We start from the raw sequence: 21,449 nt of genomic DNA, 5'->3' as shown, positions 1-21,449 counted from the left end.
TTCTCTCCATATTAACTTGGTTCTACACTCTACTTCTTATTGGATCCATCAGGCCATTGATAAAGAACCAGAATTTTGTATATAAAAGTTTAGAGTCATGTTTTTGTTTAGTCCTTTTGGTAGAGGACATAGCAGTATTAAAACCAGCCCATCTTGCTCCTTAGTCCTAGAGGAATTTTAGAGAGGATTTACTAAGAGATGTGCCTTGATTTTTGAAGTTTCAATCTTCAGAATTTGTGACTTTCCTCTAGGTCAGTGTGTTAGCTCTGTCACTGTGAAAAATACACTTGAGATACGTCAGTTTAAGAGGAGGAAACATTTATTTTGGCTCACAGTTTCAGAAGCTTTAGTCCATGGTCAGGTGGCTCCACTGCTTTGGGCCCTGGGTGAGGCAGAACATCATGGTGGGGGACACATGGGGGAGAGAGCTGCTCATCCCAGGAAGCAGAGAGAGGGAGAGAAAAGGAGGATCCAGACTCTGGGGTTCCAATATCCCCTTCATTACCCTTTACGACCTCTTATCAGCCCCCACCACCTGTCATCAGTGCCATCATCCAGGGACCAAACTTTCAACACAAACACTGCTGGGGAACACTTACGATTTAAACCATAACCATCACTGATTTCTGTCATAAGGTCAAGCCAGAAATCTGTGATCAATCTATACATCTAGGAAAGCAGCTCTTCTGTAGGGATGAAATTCACACATGTCTGCCTTGGCACATTTTGAACATGCCCCACACATTTGTATCTCCCTTTGCTTTAGATGGTCTGCGTGGTTTGCTCTATTATTCCTTTTATGAATGTATCACCTTATCAGAGAGGCTTTCCAGGATCTCATTACATAAAATAGCAGATGTGCTCATTCTGTAGCCACTCACCCCAAACACACTCTTCCCCATCCTTACCTAATTTTTCTTCACAGCACTTACCAATCTCACTTGTTCATTTTTAGGTTCAGAGTGCAACATAAGCACTGTAGGACAAGATCTTTGTTTATCTTGTATTTCTAGACCTTAAACAGTGAGTAGCTTATAGTGGGTGTGCAGTAAGTCCACATAATGTAGATTTATAGGTGGCCCAATTGCTAGATTGGAAGAGGATGTTCAGGTTGTGGGATATGCATGTTACAGAAGCCAAAGATGAATGTTTAAGAATGTTTAAGAAACATTTCTGTAAATGTTTCCTAAAAGACGCAGATAAGAAGCATTTTAATTTAACTTGGGAATACAATTTCTTTAGTGGCTCCATCTAGTTTTGTGTTAAAAGATGAGTCTTGATGAGGCTATAGACCTTTACTAGATTAATTTCCCATTACATAGAGATTATAAATTCCATGAGGTAGGTTTAGCACCAGGAAGATGTTTTCTGCTACTTCTTTAACCAAAACATTATACTGCAATGGAAAGGCATCTTTCAGTTTTATTTTAAATTTTGACTCCTTCTGTGTGGTTTATACAGAAGTTAGCAAGTGAACTCACATGGACACTACAGATGTAGCTATTCTTCCTACGTACAAGCAGGCTGCTGGCCTACTAACTTCTTCCTGTTCCTCCTTGGAATGGCTGAAGGAATCTGTTTGAGAAATGGGGATGTCTTACACAATAAGCAAGTGGCCCATAAATATTGACTTACAGCCTCAATTTCATTTTGGTTTACCCCAAGTCTTCTGTCAAATGGAAGCATCCTTTCCCAGAATACCCACTGCAGATCTTGTGATGTATGTATGGTTTGTCAGTGTGTCTCTTGTGCTATGGCAAGAAGAATGTAGATGTGAATCATTCTAAGAGGAGCCAGCTCTTCCTCAAATCTTTTGTATTGAGAAATAAAAAAAGGCAATCCCTAACATACAAGAATTTGTCTGTCACTCACAAGTAGGCCATGTTTTCCTATTGTACTTAAATGATTTCATAGAACACCAACATCACAATAGTCACTATGAAATAGATGAATGGATAAAAACTGTGGCATATATACACAATGGAATATTATTCAGCAATAAAAGAGAATAAAATCATGGCATTTGCAGGTTTGGATGTAGTTAGAGAAGATAATGCTAAGTGAAGTTAGCCAATCCCACAAAACCAAATGACAAATGTTTTCTTTGATATGAGCAGGCTGATTCATAGTGGGATAGGGACGGGGGGGCATGGGAGGAAGAGATGAACTCTACATAAGGCAGAGGGGTCAGAGGGGAAGGGAAGGGGCATGGCGTATTTAATGATGGTGGAATGTGATGGTCATTATTATCCAAAGTACAGGTATGAAGACATGAATTGGTGTGAATATATTTTGTATACAACCAGAGATATGAAAAATTGTGCTCAATATGTGTAATAAGAATTGTAATACATTCTGCTGTCATATATAAATAAAATAATTTTTTTAAAAAAGGAAATTCTGAAGCCTGTAAAAAAAAAAGAATAGTGACTCTAAGATCATAAAGTGAGACACAAACAAGTTTACTGTGCAACCCACAAACATACTCCTCTCTTCTCTATAGCCAGTATCTACTACTTAAAAAAAAAATAAATCAGGTGCAAGCACATACTAGCATATGCAAGGACTTGGGTTCAATCTCTAGCACATAGACACACATTATAAGATCATGGTCATTTTTGTAAGCAAAAATAACCCAAAAGGTTTCAGCACCATGATGAAACCACAAATAACTAGGATGGGAGCAGACTTCATGGATCAGCTATGCCTTTTATTCAGCAGTGGAGTTAATCAGTCAGGCATCGGAGGGTCTCACTTTCTGGGTAGAAATGGCCACTGGTTACAGGAGGAATCTGTGCTTACATAGGTTAGGTTACACTGAGAAGTGATTTAACCATTGAAGATTTTAAGAGAAATATCAGTTGGGGCACTCAGGAAACAGGTTGTGAGAATTTGAAACTTGTTTTTAACTGGGCAATGATATTTATTCTTCCCCCTGGGCAAGGATGGAGGGTCCAGAGTTCAGCATTCAGTGTGTATCTCTTTCCCTCCAGGGTCTATTGCACTGTCACTGGGAAGGGATTTATTGGGAAAAGATTAATGCTTGTCCTTTTCCCAGGGATTGTCTTGTCACTGGGTGAGGTTTGCTTCCTTCCCAGGGATTTTCTTGTCACTGGGAAACGATGTATTGGAAAATGATTAAATGCCACAGTCCGGCTGCAGCAAAATAACCGGGGGGTGACGAACAACTTGTGTATGTTGATACAGCAGGAGTAGGAGCCGTTTATTGCAGGACAGGAGCAGTATTTATACATTCCACACAGCTTATCTAATTAGCATAAACTAGATACAGCAGTCAACCAATCAGGAATCTCCACACTTAATGGCTCACTTTTGTTACTTCTCAAACCACTCCCTCTGGCATTTTGCCAGGCACCATCCAGACTTGTTTACGAACTCTAACATTTCTCTGGCAAAATGCCAGGCGCCATCCTGACTTGTTTACAGACTCTAACAATTAAAGTTATCTTTTGTCTTCTTCCTCCCTCCCTCTTCTCAGACCACACTGCTTTGGGGGTTGTCATTGTCATATTCTTCAACTTTCAGTACCCTGGATAGATGGATAAGATGTACTGAGATCTCAACCATTATAGAATCGCCCCTGTTTCTTGACAGTATCTAATCCAGAATAAAGCCTGGCTTCCTGAGACTCTGCCCCAAATTGTTTACCTAAATCTCCAAACCTATAGTAGGTTCCCTTTAACACCCTTTGGCAGAGATGCCCCCAGTTACAGAGTGCATTTTTCCTGTCTGCAATGAGTAGTAGATCCAACTCGTCCAACTACAGATGTGTTCTTACAGGTTCTGGATGGTGGTTCTGCAATCACTTCTATTCTCCTCTTATTTATTTATCCATTCATTTATTCAGCAATTCTGAGAGTATTCTCCCTCCACATTAAAAGGCCCTTCTGTTTCCACTACTGGGGATCCATTAGGCTTTATGCCAAAGGCCCTTCTTGCACTATAGATGTGAGTCAGCTGCTTATCTTTTTATAGATTATTGTGGTTCCCATGAGGACCTAGGATTTAAGTCTGCTCTAGGTATTGAGAGCAAGCCACAAACACGATATCTTTGTGTCGGTTTTCTTGTGAGTAAATGATAAAGGCCTTAATTAAGGTTTATTATTCTTTGTCTCTAAGGCTACAAAGACAGCTAGAATAAAAGGAGAAACCCTATGTTTTAAAAAAGTGCTGGAGTTACCACTCCAACCTCTATTTACTTTGGTGAAGAGTAAAGAAAGTTAGGACCTCGCTCCAGGTTCTTGGCTCCTGTTGAAAGCACACACCCTACAGACAGCAGGCCCAGGCATAGGTTCAGCCCACTGTGCGTGCTGGGGCCCAATCTACGAGTTTCATACGAGATTGTAAAAAAAATATGAGTTTCATTCAGGAAGGGGAGGGGTCGTTTTTCCATGTAGTGGGGCCTCCTCTGGACCCCTTGAAAGATTTTGTGTATTACATTTTTGATCATTTCACCCTCCTCCCTCCCACCCTTTGGGCACTGTTTCAGACTTTAAACTACAACAAAGAATTTGGATAGTTTGTGAAAATGAGCATTATGTCAAAATTCAGACAATTAATGATTTTTAGTGCCTACATGTTCATATTTCTTAAATAATCATGTATATTTAAGTTTCTATGAACAGATGTAACTTTAATGGCCCTTGGGTGCCCAGACTTGTATTAATATTAACCTTGGTTCCTGACACTGTCATTGCTGGTCAAAACATGGCTTTTTTTTTGTTGGTTGATTTTTAATCCTCTTATTTATTTATCCATTCATTTATTCAGCATTTCTCTATTGAATGAGCAGTTAGGAAACCAATGACCCAACCTGAGGTAGGATATTGAGTTACTCAAACTGCCCTAGGTCTCCTCTCAAAGAAATTCTTCTTCTATACAGCACTGAAATGTGCCAGAATCCAAAGACATAAATACCATTTCTATATTCTCTCAATTTAGATGTAGTATTTTGTGTGCGTTTGTGGTTAGAAGAAATATCCTTAGGAAGTTGAGAATTTTCCACTACCCATTCTCTACTGTACTTGGAAGATTGATCCTGACCATGTGGGAGATAGAAGGAAGAAACCCTTTTCAAAATGGAAGCCAATAGGGAATTTATCCACCAAGTATATTAGAGGTTGATCCTATGGAGAGTGGAGAGAAAGGGTTTGTTACAAATGCTCCTGTTGAAGGTTGGCTGTGAGCTTCAGTTGATCTTGGGAGTGAGACAATAGGGGAAAAAAAAGCTAATGGCATATTTCAGTTTCCTTTCACAGGAATGCAGACTTACTGGTGTGGTGGAAGATAAAAAAGAATTTTGGTTTTTGCTGTGACAGGAACAACCTGGGAATGACTCTCATTTGTGAGGGTAAATCTCGGTCCCAGATCCTGATACATGGATCACAAGACAGATGCTAACTCAGGTGTGTGGTGGGGGAGGTCTTCTATGTAAATATTTATTTTAAGACAGAAATGTTGGAAGGATGGAGAAGGAACAGCTACTAAAGTAGTAGGGACAGTAGGGCACAGAAACTTGGTAGCCTGTTTCTCTCGAGTTCAGGAAGAAAATAGGTGAACCAGATGATGATGTACAGGGAAAGTGACAAGGGACCTAGGAAAGGGATGACAGATGGACGGAAATCCTCTGACACCACCAGCTGGTCTTATGTAGGACTAACATTTGTTAAAGCTGTCGAGTGAATAAGAGTGCAGAAAAGGTTCCAGCCCTATGTGGTTCTTCTTGAAGTATTTCCCAGAATAGGGATGGACTTCACAGCCTTGAAAAGAACACTAGCTGGCAATCTTCATCCAATGCCTCCTTGAGCATTCTTTCATTTAATGAATATTGCAAACCTGCTGGACAGCAAGCTTAATCACTAGTCATGGTGAGCCCAGCAGAAGGCTTGTTTTCCGTGGACCACCTGTAGAAACAAGGGAAAGCAAAGTGTGCTTGATTTGTTGGCATATATTTGTGTGGCTAGAACTGCAGAGTAATGGGGACATGTGACAATGAGCCTGAAGATATCAGGGGGATCCATATGGTTGAGGGCCTTGTAAGCTATGTTAAAGGTTTGCTTTGATTGATTGTATCTTAGCCAATGTGAAGCCACAGAAGGATTTTTATTTGACTTTATTAAAAATGTTTCAAAGTAATACATGCACAAGGTAAAAAATTAAATAGTACAGAAGGACTTAAAATGAAAATCACAGTTTCCCACCCGACCCCTTAAACCCTAGTCCAGTTCCCTAGATACTTTTAACAATATTTTTTTGGATCTTCTGGTAACTAACTTTCTACTTTAAATATTGTTTGAACAATAATTTCTTGATTAACTTTAGACAATCTTTGATAATTCCCCATTACAAAAGATAAGGATTTAGCTTACACTCTCTGTACTTTTCCTTTGCCCATACTTCTCCAAATGTTTGATAGATATGTTGTTTTTAATACTTTTGTTGGTTTAATTTATAGCTTTGATCGATGCACTAATTGTCTATTTTTTGTTCTATTAATTGAATACCTTATCTTTTTACCCCCACTTTGAACATATAAGTAGCCCTAAACGTCCTTTCTACTTTTCTTTCCTCAGCTAATTCTCGACCTCTTTCTGGTTTCTTTTACCCTAATTTGTCAGCATTACATTTAGCTTTAGTTCTGAATAAAAACACTTCAGCCATTTTTACGACTTTGTCAGATAGTTGATCAGAACACTGAAGACAATAAATGGCATCTCCAAGATTTGGGGTACGAAAATACTTTATACTGAGAGCCAAGTAGCAGCCAGGCTGTCTTTTCGCCACACCCCTAATGTCATGGTGCCTGGATCACTGGAAAGGAAACATACCTACCGTCAATGTCAACTCAAGTCTTCTTCCACACTCTGAGTAACCAAAATCATGCCCCATTTTATTTTGCTTCATAATTGGACTGGAATTTCTTGACATTTTCGATTCAACTTTCTTTTTTGTTGACTAAAGACTGTGTTTCTTCTCAAACATTCCAGCTTCTCAATGATACTACCTATGGCCCTGAATGCACATTCTCCATGGAGACAAAGACTATGCACTCTCCCCCAAAAAGGGTCTGCTGGACAACTGTCACTCAGAGAGACGTCCTTCCAGATGACCATCACTCTAGAGTGAGACATCCTTCCAGGTGACCATCATTCTAGAGAGAGACGTCCTTCTAGATGAACGTCACTCTAGAGTGAGACATCCTTCCAGGTGACCATCACTCTAGACGTCCTTCCAGATGAACATCACTCTAGAGTGAGACATCTTGGGGTGAGGTCCATATGAGGTCCTATTTCATCTTCTTTCCTGGGTTTCATCATTTTTTTCTGGGAAACTTCCTCAAGGTACTTCCTCAGGGAGGGTAAAAGAAGGTAGACTTTGAAACTTGCATGCCAGAACACGTCTTCATGTTGGTGTTCTTCTTGACCGCCTGCCTTCTACGGAATTCCCAAAACCAATGTTTTCCAGAAGTTGTGTGAAAACATTGTTCCCATGACTTCTTGCATTCAGGGTCCCTGATGAAAACTCTGCTGTCAGTCTATTTCTCATCCGATTTTAGTTGAACTAATTTTAGTTTTTTTCTCCTTGGACACATTTCTTAATAATCCAAAATTCTGGAAGGCTGTCTAGGTGTAGATAGAACTGGGGTTCCTCAACCTGTTTTTCTACTCTTCAATTCTTTCTCTGTGTTCTCCCTTCTAGGAATGGCTAGTGGTTGATATTGATTGTCTAGGTCTCTTTCCTTCCTTCATATTTTCTCTTTCTTTTTGCTCTACATCTGGGGAGACCCTCAACTTCACTTTCCAGCCTGTCCACAGAGGACTTTTCAGTCTTATTTTGCTTTCAAGGGGCTTTTGTTATCCACAGCTTTCCCTTTCTTCGCAGTGTCCCGTTACCATTTTACAAATGCACCTCTAATCTCTCTGAAGATAGGGTGAGGACTTTCAGTTATTCTTTCCCTCCGGAGTTCATAATACATTCAACACCTCTAATTCTACATGGTTATTTTTCTTATGTTTCGTCCCTGCTCTTGCCTCCTGCCCTCTGTGTGTGGGATTTCCTAGCTAAAAGTTCACATCCCAGAATCAATATTAACTACTGACTTTGGTAGGCGTCGGTGGGTTTCCTCTGCTGTCATGTGGACAGGTCTGTTTCTCTGGCTGCTTCTCTGCATGGAAGCCCTGGGCTCTTGGGTAGCGGTCTCAACTTTCCGAAGAAAATTAGCTGATTTAGGCTGGCAGGGGGTGGGGGGGCACCTGTTTCCACAAAAAGAGCGATTTTATTTGGAGCACCGACTCTTACCTCTCCTCAGGCAGTTTATTCAATTTCTTTATACAAACAACAATGACAACAACAACAACAAGGAATCTTTAACTGGCACTGACAGCAGGCGCCTGTGTTCTGTGCACGGGGCTGGGGGATAGGGGGTGGGGGTGGGGAGGGGGGTCAGTTATACAGCGGGTACAGTTCTTTAGTTGAGGGACTCCTTTGATGCTCGAGTCTCTTTGGGGTCATGTTGCTCAGATCAGCTTCTATTCTGTCTGAAAGGTACCTTCGCTCTCATCAAGCTGCTTCCACTTTTTCTCTTCCAGAAAGGTGTTGAGATCATCTTCACGTATCACCAAATGCCTTTGTCTTTGCCGAGATGTGCCGGTTCTTTCTTCCCATCTCTTGACTTCAATTTCAGTGGGGCCTGGGGAAGGAGGGGAGGTAAACTGACATGTTCAGTCCATCATCTTAAGTTGCAAGTCCCATTGGAGGCTTCAGACAGGGGAGTAACATGGATAACTCTGTATTTTTAAAAGATCCCCGGGGCTTTACCACTAAACTTAAAGAGGGCAAGGACAGATACAATTTTATTCTACAAGACTGGGCATCTAATTTTCTCACTGAGAATATGCAGTGTGGGAGACTTTTGGGAGTAAGGCATGTTATCAAAATAGCCCATCACTCAAAATCCAATAAACTAGAGTCTGCTCTCCGGGGACCCAGGGGACAGTGACTGAAACTTGAAAAACCTTGAACCTAAAAGACTTGCTGGGTCCACAACACTCACCCAGCCCCCTGGAAAGTGCCTCGGGAGGAGGCTACCTTAAGTCCTTCCTTTGTGCTGGCATTGGGGATCAACAAAGGAACCTCTGTTCTTATAAAATTAGATGAGGAGTACAGGAGCCAAAGCTCTAGTAAGTAGGGACAGAACTCCCTCTGTTGGCTGGTTGGCTTCTTTATTTACTCACTCATTTGGCCCTTCAGCACTGTAGTTATGAACCCCCCATTCTGTAATCAGAATGCCTGGGTTCGAATCCCAGTTCTACCACTTGTTAGCAGTATAGCTTTAGATAATTTACTGAATCTCCATAATATTCAGTTCTCTCATTCATCAGATGGGAGTGATAATAGTTTCCATCTCATAAAATTATGGTGAGGATTAAGTGAAACAATCTGTAAAAAAGAACTAGTAGTACAGTACCTGGCACACAGTCAACACCTGACAGTCGACAGCAGTTATTTAAAATGTAGAATGAATATTCAGGTTTGAAGGACCTGGACCATGGATATTCATGGAATAAGGAGAAGTAATTCTAGGAGGGAGAAGTGGAATGAAATCCAGAGGAAAGCAGGGTGTAGGTCAAATCTTATTTTCTACACAGCCACCCATTTACCAACTAAGTCAATGGAAGGGTCCATTAAAATAAATGTGAGCTAAATAAGCTCTATCTAGTTGTCTTGGTCCAAAGTGATGTTTTGTAGGCATGTGTGGTAGGTAACTCCACAGTGACTGTCTAGTTAGTGCCACCGGGGACATATGAACTCCACCGGAGGCTGATGCCTACTGTTTACTAAGGACAAACACCATCATGGAATTGTTTTGTTTTCAAGACATTCACTTTTGATTTAATCAAAAAAGGGGATTTGACTCCTTTTTAAAATTCCTTTGGTTCCTTTCTTTTCCTGAAAAATAGAACTGAGTAAAAAGACTTCACTGTTAGTAGTTTTAAAAGACACCATTGTGAATTGAGAGTCCTTCCTTGGGATTCATAAATCAATGTACCACAAGCCTTTCAGAGGTTGGTGTATAAAACATAGAATAAGATAGAATAGGTAATAATTACATTCCGAATATCTTAAAATGCCAGAGGAAAGGATTTTGAATGACCATGAAGGAATGATAGACATTTGAGGCAACAGATACGTTCACCTCATTTAAATGCACACTACATACATATATTGCAACCATGCAGGATACGTCATTAATACTATAATTTTTATATTTTTATGCATCTGTTAAAAATTATGACTGTATTTACAAACTTCATCTAAACTGAAGTCTATTCCTAAAATAATTATAAAATAATCAGTGAGCTAATTATATAATAACAATGGCAATTGACGTTCTCTCTAAACCTACTAGCTGCCAGGTACTGTTCTAATGACTTTTAGAGTCAGGGAAAACTGAATCCTCACAATAATTCTGTGAAATAGGTCCCATTTTATGGGAGGAAACTGAGTCACAGAGAAGGTAAGAAAACTGCCAGGGACAACAGATGGAAGATCTAGAATTTGAACACAAGGAGTCTACTAGTTGGAATGATGATTGTAACCACTAAGCTATGGGCAGAGAATGGGAAGCAGTGAACTCACTATTCTGCACACAAGTCCCTTAAATGGCATGCATTATATAGATTACAAGACTTCACAATTATCACTGCAAATCTTCATGACAACCCCTGTGAGGCAGGGACTTTTATCCCCATTTCATACACAGGGAAATGGGAATGCAGGGTCAAATGACTTTCCCAAGAGCAAACCCTAGCTATGGCTCTTCCTGCTATACCAGACTGCGTTTAAAGTGCTTTGACAACTATGCAGGACACAAAATACATGAGTCGTCAGAGAGCTGTCTAGCTGTCATGGTGGATTTGTGCAGTAACCTTCTATCACCAGATTTTTAGAACAACTAATAAAAAAATAAAAGCCCAGAGAGAGTCCGCAGGATGTCAAAGTAAGAGCCACTATCGATGGGTTATGGCCATATACCAAGGGCCAGTCTAGAAACTGGTGCCCAAGCTCTCAGGACCGGGCTGATAGCAGTCAGGAGGGAATCTGACAACTGAGAGCAGAGGAGCAGAATCATGGACAGGAGGCCTTGTTCGAGACATTCTGACTTCACTTTTGCTGTGTTCTTAACCCACTTCCTAGAGACAGAAGTCAGTAATGAGATACGGCAGTGAGCTAAGAGGACAAGGCCAGAACCCTAGCAGACAGAGGTAGAGGACTGAACCCCCACCTCTGCCTACCTCCCCAAACCTCTCTACCTGCCACCTCGATGGGCACTCCTTACATCTGTGTGAGGAGGTATAATTTCATAATATTTTCCTTCCATTCAGGCAGATAGGCCAGGCTGGTAGCCACTTCCTTCTGGATGGGCCAGGCCCAGGCCTCAAAGAATGGAGCCAGGTTCTTCTGCACTTGGTGGGAGAACATCTTGACCCAGAGATTCATTTTGTCGACATTGTCTGTGGGCAGGTTGGTCTGGTTCCTGTACTCTGTGAAGAGACGGATGAATGGCTCCCAGCCAAAGGCTTCCTGGAGCTAGAAAGAGAAAGAGGAAACCAGGTGAGACGTCTAACCTATAGAAAGAGGGCCCCGCAAACAACACAAGTGTAATGTGCTTAACTCCCTGAGCACGGGCTTCAGGTCCACCCCTGGCCTTCCCTCCTGTTCTGCACACTGCCCTCATGTACTGTTCTCCCACTTTCTGATCTTAAGAAGGGCCTTGGGGCAGACAGCAGGCAGACATGGCTGTGGTGATCGCTGCAATAATTAAAATTGATGTTTTCTACCAATATCATTATTCACCTGACTCATAAGATCATGAAAATAACGATGGGATGTTATACAGGGCCTTAAAACCGACCCAAGTGGACCCATCCTTGATATCTTTCCTAGTTACAAGGTGAAACTCCAGCAATTGGGAAACTCCCACCCCTATGCTGCAATCCTCAATAATCACAGGTCTATGTCAGCTCACAAGGCTACCAAAATGGCCTTTGGGGGCAGGGGGAGTGACTCAGGTAGAAGTGGGAGACCACACGTAGTCTAGTCAGCCAGAACTAAGAAGTCATAGTTTTAGAAATAGGCAGCCATCCCAAGGCCATGCCTAGAGTCCATGCTAGCCAGGATTTCAGAGTTTCTGAGCACACAGGCCCTTGGTCAGTTCCCTAGACTGACTTAACTTTACTTCATGGACGAGGAACGTTTGCTCCTGCACCTAACAATAAAGTGAAAATAGAGCCTCCCTGATGATTTCACACCATTGCCCTGGCAGTGAGAACGAGCAGAGAGGAACTTGAGCAGGTGGAAGAACCAGAATAGAGCAGGCCTGGCCTGACCCAAGGCGATGCCACGCCCCACTGCGAGCCAGGAACTGATCCAGGCACTGGGGGCAGCGGTCTAGGGCATGGAGCATTCAGAGGCAAAGCTGACCTCCGTAACCAGTGAGGTTTGCAGCGTGGATTGCCTATTGAGGTGGGGTCTGAGGCACAGCCAGGTCATAATGAGGAGAGGGGAAGACAGGTGTTCATAACCTGGAGTAGTACGTGAATGGGGTGGTTTGGTGCTAGCTGTTTGGTAGAAAGTTTGGCTTCGATTGAGGGTCTGTCTGCCTTTAAGACCAGAGAGAAAGAGAGTATATTTTTATAGTACTGTGTTTGCCTCCAAGGGTTTTAAGATTTCTCACCTCTCTTGGGGTGCAGCTGAGGCTACTAAGTCCACTCTAGGGTCATGCAAAGTGAGGCCCTAAGAGGCTTCACCCAATAGGGCCTTTACATTTGGTCTTGTCTGCGTCTCCCTCGGCTGAGTGTGGGAGACAGATGCAGTGGGGGTCTCCTGGGTGGCTAGAAGATCATCTAACACTTGGCCCTGTTGGTCCTCACAGCGAGAGGCTCCCTCCCATTGCTCCCCCCGACCTCCTGTCTATACCTGTAAATACGTCTCCAGTGCAGTCCATGCATTCCAGTTTTTCACATTGGGTCCCTTGCCCAGGTAGATTCGGACACGCTTCTCCCGAACTGGGGGCCACAGGGCAATATTGGCACGGCCTCGAGGAATGCCCAGGACTGTTTCATGCACATAAACACACCACAGGTTGCAGGTGGCCTCGGTGGTGTGCGGTGGGAATTCCCACTCCTGCCGCTGCTGGTTGCGGCCCAGCTCGTGCACGGGGCCCCACAGCCCCTTGGTTCTGATGAGCTTCTCATTGATGAGCTCCTGCACGGACTCCAGATGGCACATGATGGGGTACCCAGCATGCATCCAGCCTGGGAAATACAGGAGGGGAGAGGAAGGGTTAGGGTCCTCCTATCCACCTGGTGAAACTTCACAAGAATCAGTAGCCCCAGGCTACCTCCCACACCCTACTGCTCAGGAGGCCACTCCAAGCCCAGACCTTCCAGGCTCTCCTTCTCAAGGCCTCGCTCTGTGCGAATGCTCTCATTGCATTCTGACTTGCAGGGCCACAGGAGGGGGCGTGGGTTGTAGGGAGCCATTCGTGCCACCATTGCAGTTTTCTGTTTTTATGAGGATGCCTTACCCATGTGTCTCATTTTTTTTTTTTTTTTTTTTTTTTATAATTCAGAACTCTTTGAAGGTGGTTTCCCCTCCCATTATCAGATACAGGGTGGCCCACATTGACACTACTTTACACTGGTGATTTATTCATCCCAAGAAAATGAGGGTCTAGAGAAATTTCTTCGGTTCTTTGAGGTCTAGACATTCCCTGTTCCACTTTCTGGGCTCCGTCACCCATAGGCAAAGGAGTCTTCATTCAGTGTCTCTCAGTGACTCTGAGCTAATTCAAGGTCCTCTGCTGTCTCTACCCACTTCTTGATGTCTCCATTTGGACACTTGTGAAGGATCAGGTAGCATCCCTTGATATCTCTGATGACATCTCTTGACATGCTGATGGACATGGCTATTTATTTCTTACATAACCTTTTCCCTATCTATTTAAATAGCAGGAAGTATGTCTACATGTCTTGCTAGCAAAGCGTGTGTACCCTCCTGGCTGCCTGCTGCATGGCTATGGAAAGAAAGGCACTTTGTGTCTGTGTGCAGAGGGATCAGGGCACCCACCAACTGAGATCTGCACGTCAGCAACAATCCTCTGAGGCAGACGTAAGGGGAAGGGTTCGGCTCCCAGTCGTGCCACCGCCTGCATCACCTCATCCCAGAGGCGGAGCAGTGGCTCAGGGTTCTCCAGAGCACGTAGATTTGCAGTTGGCACCGTCAGGATAATGTTGTCCGTGGCCAGCTCTCCCCAGGGACCTGGATTCTCCTGGATACGCCTCTTCCACTCCTCCTGGGATGTCTCCCCTAGAAGAGAGGCCAGGGGGGCTTGGAACATGCTTTCCCAAATACCTTAAGTCAAAACATCCAACTCAGACCCCAGGAGGGGAACGACAAGACCATGAGCAATACATCCCTCCTCTTTATCCTGTAAAGTCCCCATGGATATGGTGTGGTGTTTATCTCCTGGCCCCAGAGCAGAATCTAAGGAGGCCACCCTCCTTCCCACCAGGCTGTGTCTCTCTCTCCTACATCAAACAGCCCTCAAGCCCCTCCTTGTCCCAGGCCTCCACCTCCCTCAGGATGCACCCCACAGCTTCCACTCACCCAGCTTGTAGTAGGGAGCATGCACAGCTCCCTTAACGGTGATGGGCACAGAACCCAGTTTGCTGCTCTGAGGCACAATGATATAGAGGAGGCCACCCCAGAGGCAGGTGATAGACTTTGTGGGTTTGTCCAAGCAGCACCGGTTAATCACCAGGGGGCCTCGGAACAGCTTGCTGGCCCTGGTCAGGTCATCCGTGTGGCAGCCAATCTGGATCTGAAGCAGAGAAATCCCCCCAACAGAGTCACCACAGGGCATGGGTGGGTGACAGGAGAGAGTACAGGAGGCGGAGGCTCAGGAAGGTCATAGGGCCACGACCCCACGTACCATCAATGAGTTGTCAGAGAGCCCATGAAATCACAGCCCTCCGCAGGTCATATGGACTAATTATGGGTGAATTATTCTTGTGAGGGATTCCAATATCTCTACAGTGGGTCGTGCAGAATCATTAACATAAGGAGCAGCAGGTGTAACCAGTAAGGTAAATTCCAAGGAGCGCTGACTCCACCAATGGTCCCTTAGTGTCTTTTAAGAGAGTCCTAGGTTGCAGATTCTGCGGTGGTGGACCTGGCACTGATGAGTGGAGGGGACCCTGTGTTTTTCAGTGGGATCCCGCTGATGAAGTGGAGGGTTGGTTCAGTCCTGCCCCTCTCTCCAAGGCCCCCCTTCCTGGGAAGGTGAAATGACTCCTGTACCTGGTGATCACGGGATTGTTTCCCTGGTTTATGCCAAACAAGTGCCAGGATAGGAAGGGCATAGACTAGGCTCCACCAGCCAATGGTCGTCTGGGGAGGTAGAGCAAGATGGGGTATCTGCATGTGGAAGTGAAAAAGCAGACCACGGACTCCAGCAATCGAGATACCACCTTTGGTGTTATGGGGAAGAAGCCAGGGTGAGAGGGCGCTTGTGCTACAACCAGAGAAATATATGGGCATAGAAAGTGAACTGAGATTTATTCAATCCCTGTGGAGGGGTAGGTTAACTTCCGTTTGATGCCTCTATTCCTCCCTCTCTGACACAAGTCAAAAGGACAATACTTAAGAACCAGCAGTTGGCTTTGAGTCCTGAGCTCTGAAACGTTTCAATCTATATGTTGTCTGCAATGCAGTTGGCTTATCCTTATAATGTGGGTATAGATCCGCGACTTGTATTGCCAGTAGGGTTTTATGAGGATCAAATAAAATACTAGTGGGGAAGGCAAGAGTCTTGGTTGCATGTTATGTGGTGGGCAGGGCGTGGCCTCACCTTCAGATCTGCAGAGGCAGCAGATTCCGGCAATGAGACTTCTATGATTTGCCTTCCAGGTATGTAAAGCCCGGTGCTCATCCAGCAGTATCGGGTGCCTGCCAAAAGCACAGAAGGGCATACTTTATCCCTCCTCCATGACTCCACCCGACCTGGCACTCCACAGATCCTTCAAGAGCTCTGCCCACCCTTTCCCTTCTGTGCTACCCTGACCGATCTCTTCCAAACAGCACTGCAAGCCTCAGCCCCTGTCTTCTCCAAAGTAAATGGCAAAGGATAGAGACAATCATCTGCAGAAGTCAGACCCCAAAAATGAAGTGCTGCAATCACATGCCCCAATCCCAGCAGTTCCCAAGTTGCTCCCACGCTCATTCCATACCTGGATTGGTACAGTTGACCTCCACGGTGATGGGAGACTCGGAAGGGCGCAGATAGGGGCTGCTGTACATGTCTTCAATTTCCGGGACTAACAGAGAGAGGTCGCTTCCAGAGTGGGCCAGGCCAGTGGCCAGGGAAAGCATGGCCCCCCTGCAGCAGTCATTGATAACGGGGTTCTCTCGGGTGGCTACGGGGAGCCGATAGCGACTGAGCAGCTTCCTCAGGAGTCGGTGCACGGACATGTAGGCAGGGATCTCTTCTGCAGGGATCTGGAGGAAGGCTGCACCGTCTGGGCCCAGCTTGGCCAGCCAGCCCTTCTCCACATTCCCTCTCTTTCTGCCCATTATAACCTGGAACTCAGCCAGGGTGGAACGGAAGTGATAGGTCCTTATCCCTGCTTTAGGGGTACGGAAGGGCCCTGGATTGAGGCTTTGGCTTGTGATGCTGATGCCAAAGGGGTTGAGGAGGAGGTTTCCAGGGAATCGAGCCAAAGGGGACACCCCTGGGTTCTTGAAGGCCCACCACCAGGCTTGGGCTCCAACAAACAGCCCGCCGCCCTCTGCTACAAACTCCTGCAGCTCCTTGACCCCCACTTCACTCACAGGCTCAAAGCAATAGACACTCGCGTCACTGGTGAGATTGGGCTCAATGCTGGTGTCTATGCCCCCCACTGCAAGCAGGCCGCTCAGCGTTCTCAGCTCTGTCTGCACCACGATCTTGCCTCTGCGGCCCCCATCCAGCCAGCGGACAGCATTGAGCAGAAAGGGGCCCAGTTTCCCCACTGTGAATAACACCTTATGGCCAGTCACAACCACCCGGCCCCGGCCATAGCGGGCAGCTGCTATCACACAGCCATGGTAGGAATCTAACCCCAGGGGAAAGGCTAAGGCCCCGTGCACTAGCAGCTGGGATGGGAAGCAGTCGGAGTTGCTGATGTCCAGCTCTGAAATCCCATGCAGGAGCTCGTCTCTGTCCTCGGAGAGGTCATCTTCACAACTGCAAAAGACACACGCACTCTGGATTAGAGGAAGGCCCTGCACAAGGCTTCCGAGCAGCGCCTGAGCACAGCAGGGCTGGAGACCTGTTGCCTTTGCTCATATTGATACTTTAGGTCCTGCAGGAGAGTTAGGAGAACAGAGTGGGCAGATCTCACCTCCCTGGGTGTGGAGATGTGTTAGAGGGAGGACAGAACGACTTGGCATGAATTCTGCTCTGCACAAATTTAGAGCACAAGTTCTCTACAGGAACATTGCAAAGGAAATCCTGAGATGCTTACTGAATACTCTACCTTAAATATTCTAGATTGAAGTTCATGTTTATTTCAGCACTTTATATGTCATATACAAAACTAATGGGAAATCGTGTTTCTAGTCTTATAAGGAGTCTTCTTTATATATTTTATACACTGTTCTCCAGATAAAGTCTACAGAAAGCCAAACTCGTGTTGCCTGTGAAGAATCATTACTATCTCAAATGGTGGAACAGGAGAGTTCACTGGCCTTAACTCCAGTGAGCCCCTCTGTCACCTGACCCATGAGGACTTGATGGTCTTCACCTGGAATGGCACCCCATCATTGCCTGCCCAACAGCAGTGACACATTCTAGAGGGTTTTGCTTAGCACCATGGGTTTACTTTCAGTGGCTCAGGATACCCATAAGCCCAAAGTGGGAGATGGAGACCTGGGCACTTAGTGGGATTATCAGGGATAGAGTGACCTCTGTAAGCATAAGATCCCAGAGCTGGTTCTGGCATTGTGTTAGGTAGAGCTATGCCAATTGGCAGAAGGCAGCTTTTAGGAAACATCAAAAAACAGAGGTCAGTCGACAACATATTCACAGTGTTTGTGCTGTTCTTTCTGTGGAGGGCAGAGCTCTAACTGATGGGAGAATCCTTTCCAGAAGATAAAGGTATCACCCTACAATTTGGAGATGACACTCCCTCTCCTTGAAACACTAGCCATTGAAATCGTCAACTAGTTCTTCTTGCTCTGATTCCAGGCTGACCAAATATCCTATGACTATAATCTTGCTTCCCATGTCCACATGCCTAATGACAGTAGAAGTCATTAGCTAGGCCAAATAGAATATTCTGGTTCTTTGACATTTATTTTTCTCAAGCAACACCTAGACAGTCTATCCTTAATTTGATAATTATATAAAAAAATGAGACTTTAAAAAAAATAGTACTTTAAATATGTATACAAAATTAAATGGAAAATGTCTTAATCTCATGAGGACTTCTATTTATAAATTTCACGCAATTAATTTTTTTAATAAATGAAGTCAGTGAAAAGCTGGGGTTTTGTGGTCTAGATTAATGTATGAGCATCAGAATCTCTCCACTAGCCATCAGGACAAGATGAGAAATACTGAACCTGCAAAGCTAAGACTCAGACCCCACGTCCCTGGAATTTCATCTAGACAAGAGAGCACTATCTGAGGTTCAGTGCTGAGCCAGGGGACACCCTCGGAGACACGGGTCTGTTGACTGCCGTAGCCATGCTTACATACAGGGGGAGCTAAACAATAACTCTATGGTTTAAAAAGTTTCAATGGGGTTTTCTCTTTCTCACAGTGGGGTACTGATGGAGCATATAAAGTGGATGGAATCCGATGGATCAGAGATTCTTGAGAACAGAAGAATCTGGAGCTGCATGTGTGTGAAAGAGGAGACCAAGAACAGGAAATGACCAGGACGATCATTTGCACTGAGGGAGGAAATGCACTGCAAAAACCAATGATGGTCAATCTAGACTTTCAATTCTATTCAAAACTTAAATAGGAAATAATCCTCAAACACTTGTTGACAACTAAAAGCATGAAACAGAAGCACCAAACTGATGACAGAAAATCAACCTCCAAGGAAACAGTGATCCGGGAGAGGGAGGCTCTAAAGATGCGTGGTTTATCATTGGTGAATTTTAAGAAGATATGTTACATAAAAAAGTGACAGGCTGGTATAAAAAGTTTCTAATTATAATAAAAATGAACTACCAAATCAATAATCTCCGTTTTAACACAGGGGAAGAAGATAAGTCTTGGCCTAGTTAACTACCGTGAATAAGTAAAGGAGAAAGTTGAGTAAAGTGAATCTTCAGAGAGCAGTTCTATAGGCCAAAAAGATGATTATCAGAAAGAAAATATGGTATATATAAACAATGGAATATTACTCAGCCATAAATAGGAATGAAATTATAGCATTTGTCAGTAAATAGATGGAACTGGAGATTATCATGCTAAGTAAAATAAGCCAGTCCCCCAAAACCAAAGGCAGAATGTTCTCTCTGATATGTGGATGCTAACCCACAACAAGGGAGGGGAGGTTAGAAGTTCACTGGACTAGACAAAGGGAAATGAAGGGAAGGGAGGATGGCTGGTAAGAGGAAAGACAGTGAAATGAATCAGGCATGTCTTTCCTATCTTCACATATAAATACACGATCAGTGTAACTCCACATCAAGTACAACCACAGTAGTGGAATCCTAATTGAAACAAGCCGTACTTATTCAATGCATGTATAATATTTCAAATTATACTCTGCTGTCATGTAAAAAAAAAAAAAAGATGATTATCTGAAAAGAGTTAAGAAGTCCACATCAGAAGATCCAGCATCTAGCTGGCAGGAATTTCAAACAGAAAGAACAGAGAGAAACAAGAAGAAACCCGCACAAAATGAGGAGCATTTCCTTAGACTGCAAACAGACTGGAAAGTCACTGACGGAATGCAGAGCAGGGGAAGCGAAAGCATCCCACCAGTTACAGGAAACTTGTGAACTCCACATGTAAAGAAAAAACCTTAAAGGATCCCACAAAGGAAGACAAACGACCCACAAATACATAAACATTTCAACTACATAAGACTTCTATCTGAGCACACGAGGATACTAAAAATACCACATAGGAAACTTTGACAAAAACATGATTTGAGCTTAGGTTGTAAGTCCAGAAAAACAAAAATGAGTACAATAGAGGAATAAGTTGGCTACAAAAACCTGCAGTGGCAGGGATGGAGTAAGATTGATCACTAATGCTGGAAACCGCTGATCAAGGCCTGGACACCCACGGTAAGTTAGTAGAGACAGATGAGAAAAACAAAGCGAACTAGAAAAAAAAAAAAAAAAAAGTCAAACAAAAGTAGTAAAAATGCCAGTTGAAACCAAATGCCACACACCAAATGTGAATTTTAAAAATAAAAACATACAAGTTGCTAGAAGAAAATAGGTAATTTTAAAAATAATATGGCTGTGGGGAAGCTTGCTAACTATGACTCAAAATCAGATGTAACAGTAAAAAGATTGATAAGATCAACTAGTTATAGATAAACATTTTTGGCAAAAATATGAAACATTTAAAAAATCAAATGTGATACAAATCGCAAATACAGGGATAATATTCTTAGTATGCAAAAAAAAAAAAAAAGTCATAAAATGGAGAGAACACCAAGAACTCAACAAGAAAAATGATCAAAATGAACAGGCAGTTCACAAATAACAAACAATAAGTGGCCTTTAGACCCCCCAAAAGATAACCAGTAAAATTACTCCTTATACGAATAATGCAAATTAGGGCTAGGTGGTGGCTCAGGGGTAGAGCACACGCCTAGCAGATGTGAGGCCCTGGGTTCGATCCTCAGCACCACATTAAAAAAAATAAATAAAATTAAGGTATTGTGCCCAACTAAAAATAAATAAATATATTTTTTTAAAATAATGCAAATTAAAACTATATTGGAATACTCTTTCCTGGCCATCAAAATTAGCAAAAACACAAGTCAGACAGCCGTGCTATTGGGCATCTGTGGAGGTACAGGCATGTCCTCACATGGCTGATGGGAATTCCAAATGGCACAAACCTGAATGGAGAAGACTGGAAATTTCTAACGAAGTATACATACATTTACTCTACCACTAAAATAATGACCCCAAAAGTATAGCGCCTACAGAGTACAAAAACATATGCAGAGTTGTTAACTTCAACACTATTTATAACAGCAAAATGTTGAAAACAACTTAAATGCCCACTTATTAGAGACTGGCTGAATAAAGTGTGGTATATACGTGGAGTTCAACACTATGTGGCTATAGTAAAAAATGAGGAAAACTTCAACGTGTTGTCAAGAATGATGACGACCATATAT

The 21,449-nt window shown here is 43.6% G+C and overlaps 1 protein-coding gene across 6 annotated transcripts in view; it reads right to left on the bottom strand.

Annotated features, from left to right (window-relative positions):
- Positions 1-6,872: 6,872 nt before the first annotated feature.
- Tcaf1 (TRPM8 channel associated factor 1) overlaps positions 6,873-21,449 on the bottom strand; it is a 47,418-nt gene continuing 32,841 nt past the window's right edge. For 4 of the 6 annotated variants that reach the window (XM_071611322.1, XM_071611316.1, XM_027943471.2 and 1 more), the window contains exons 3-9: positions 16,314-17,308; positions 15,935-16,032; positions 14,692-14,905; positions 14,152-14,391; positions 13,000-13,337; positions 11,360-11,610; positions 6,873-8,710 (exon numbers count right to left, since the gene is read on the bottom strand). In XM_071611322.1, coding sequence (XP_071467423.1) covers positions 8,701-8,710; positions 11,360-11,610; positions 13,000-13,337; positions 14,152-14,391; positions 14,692-14,905; positions 15,935-16,032; positions 16,314-17,308 — 2,146 coding nt within the window. In that variant the 3' untranslated portion in view covers positions 6,873-8,700. Of the gene's footprint in view, positions 8,711-11,333; positions 11,611-12,993; positions 13,338-14,151; positions 14,392-14,691; positions 14,906-15,934; positions 16,033-16,313; positions 17,309-21,449 lie in introns of those variants that run through there. The other 2 variants (XM_071611328.1, XM_071611334.1) reach the window with 2 other exon arrangements.

The sequence above is a fragment of the Marmota flaviventris genome, chromosome 1 (genome assembly GCF_047511675.1).
Source record: "Marmota flaviventris isolate mMarFla1 chromosome 1, mMarFla1.hap1, whole genome shotgun sequence".
Lineage (NCBI taxonomy): Eukaryota > Metazoa > Chordata > Mammalia > Rodentia > Sciuridae > Marmota > Marmota flaviventris.
This window is presented reverse-complemented; position numbering and strand designations above follow the sequence as displayed.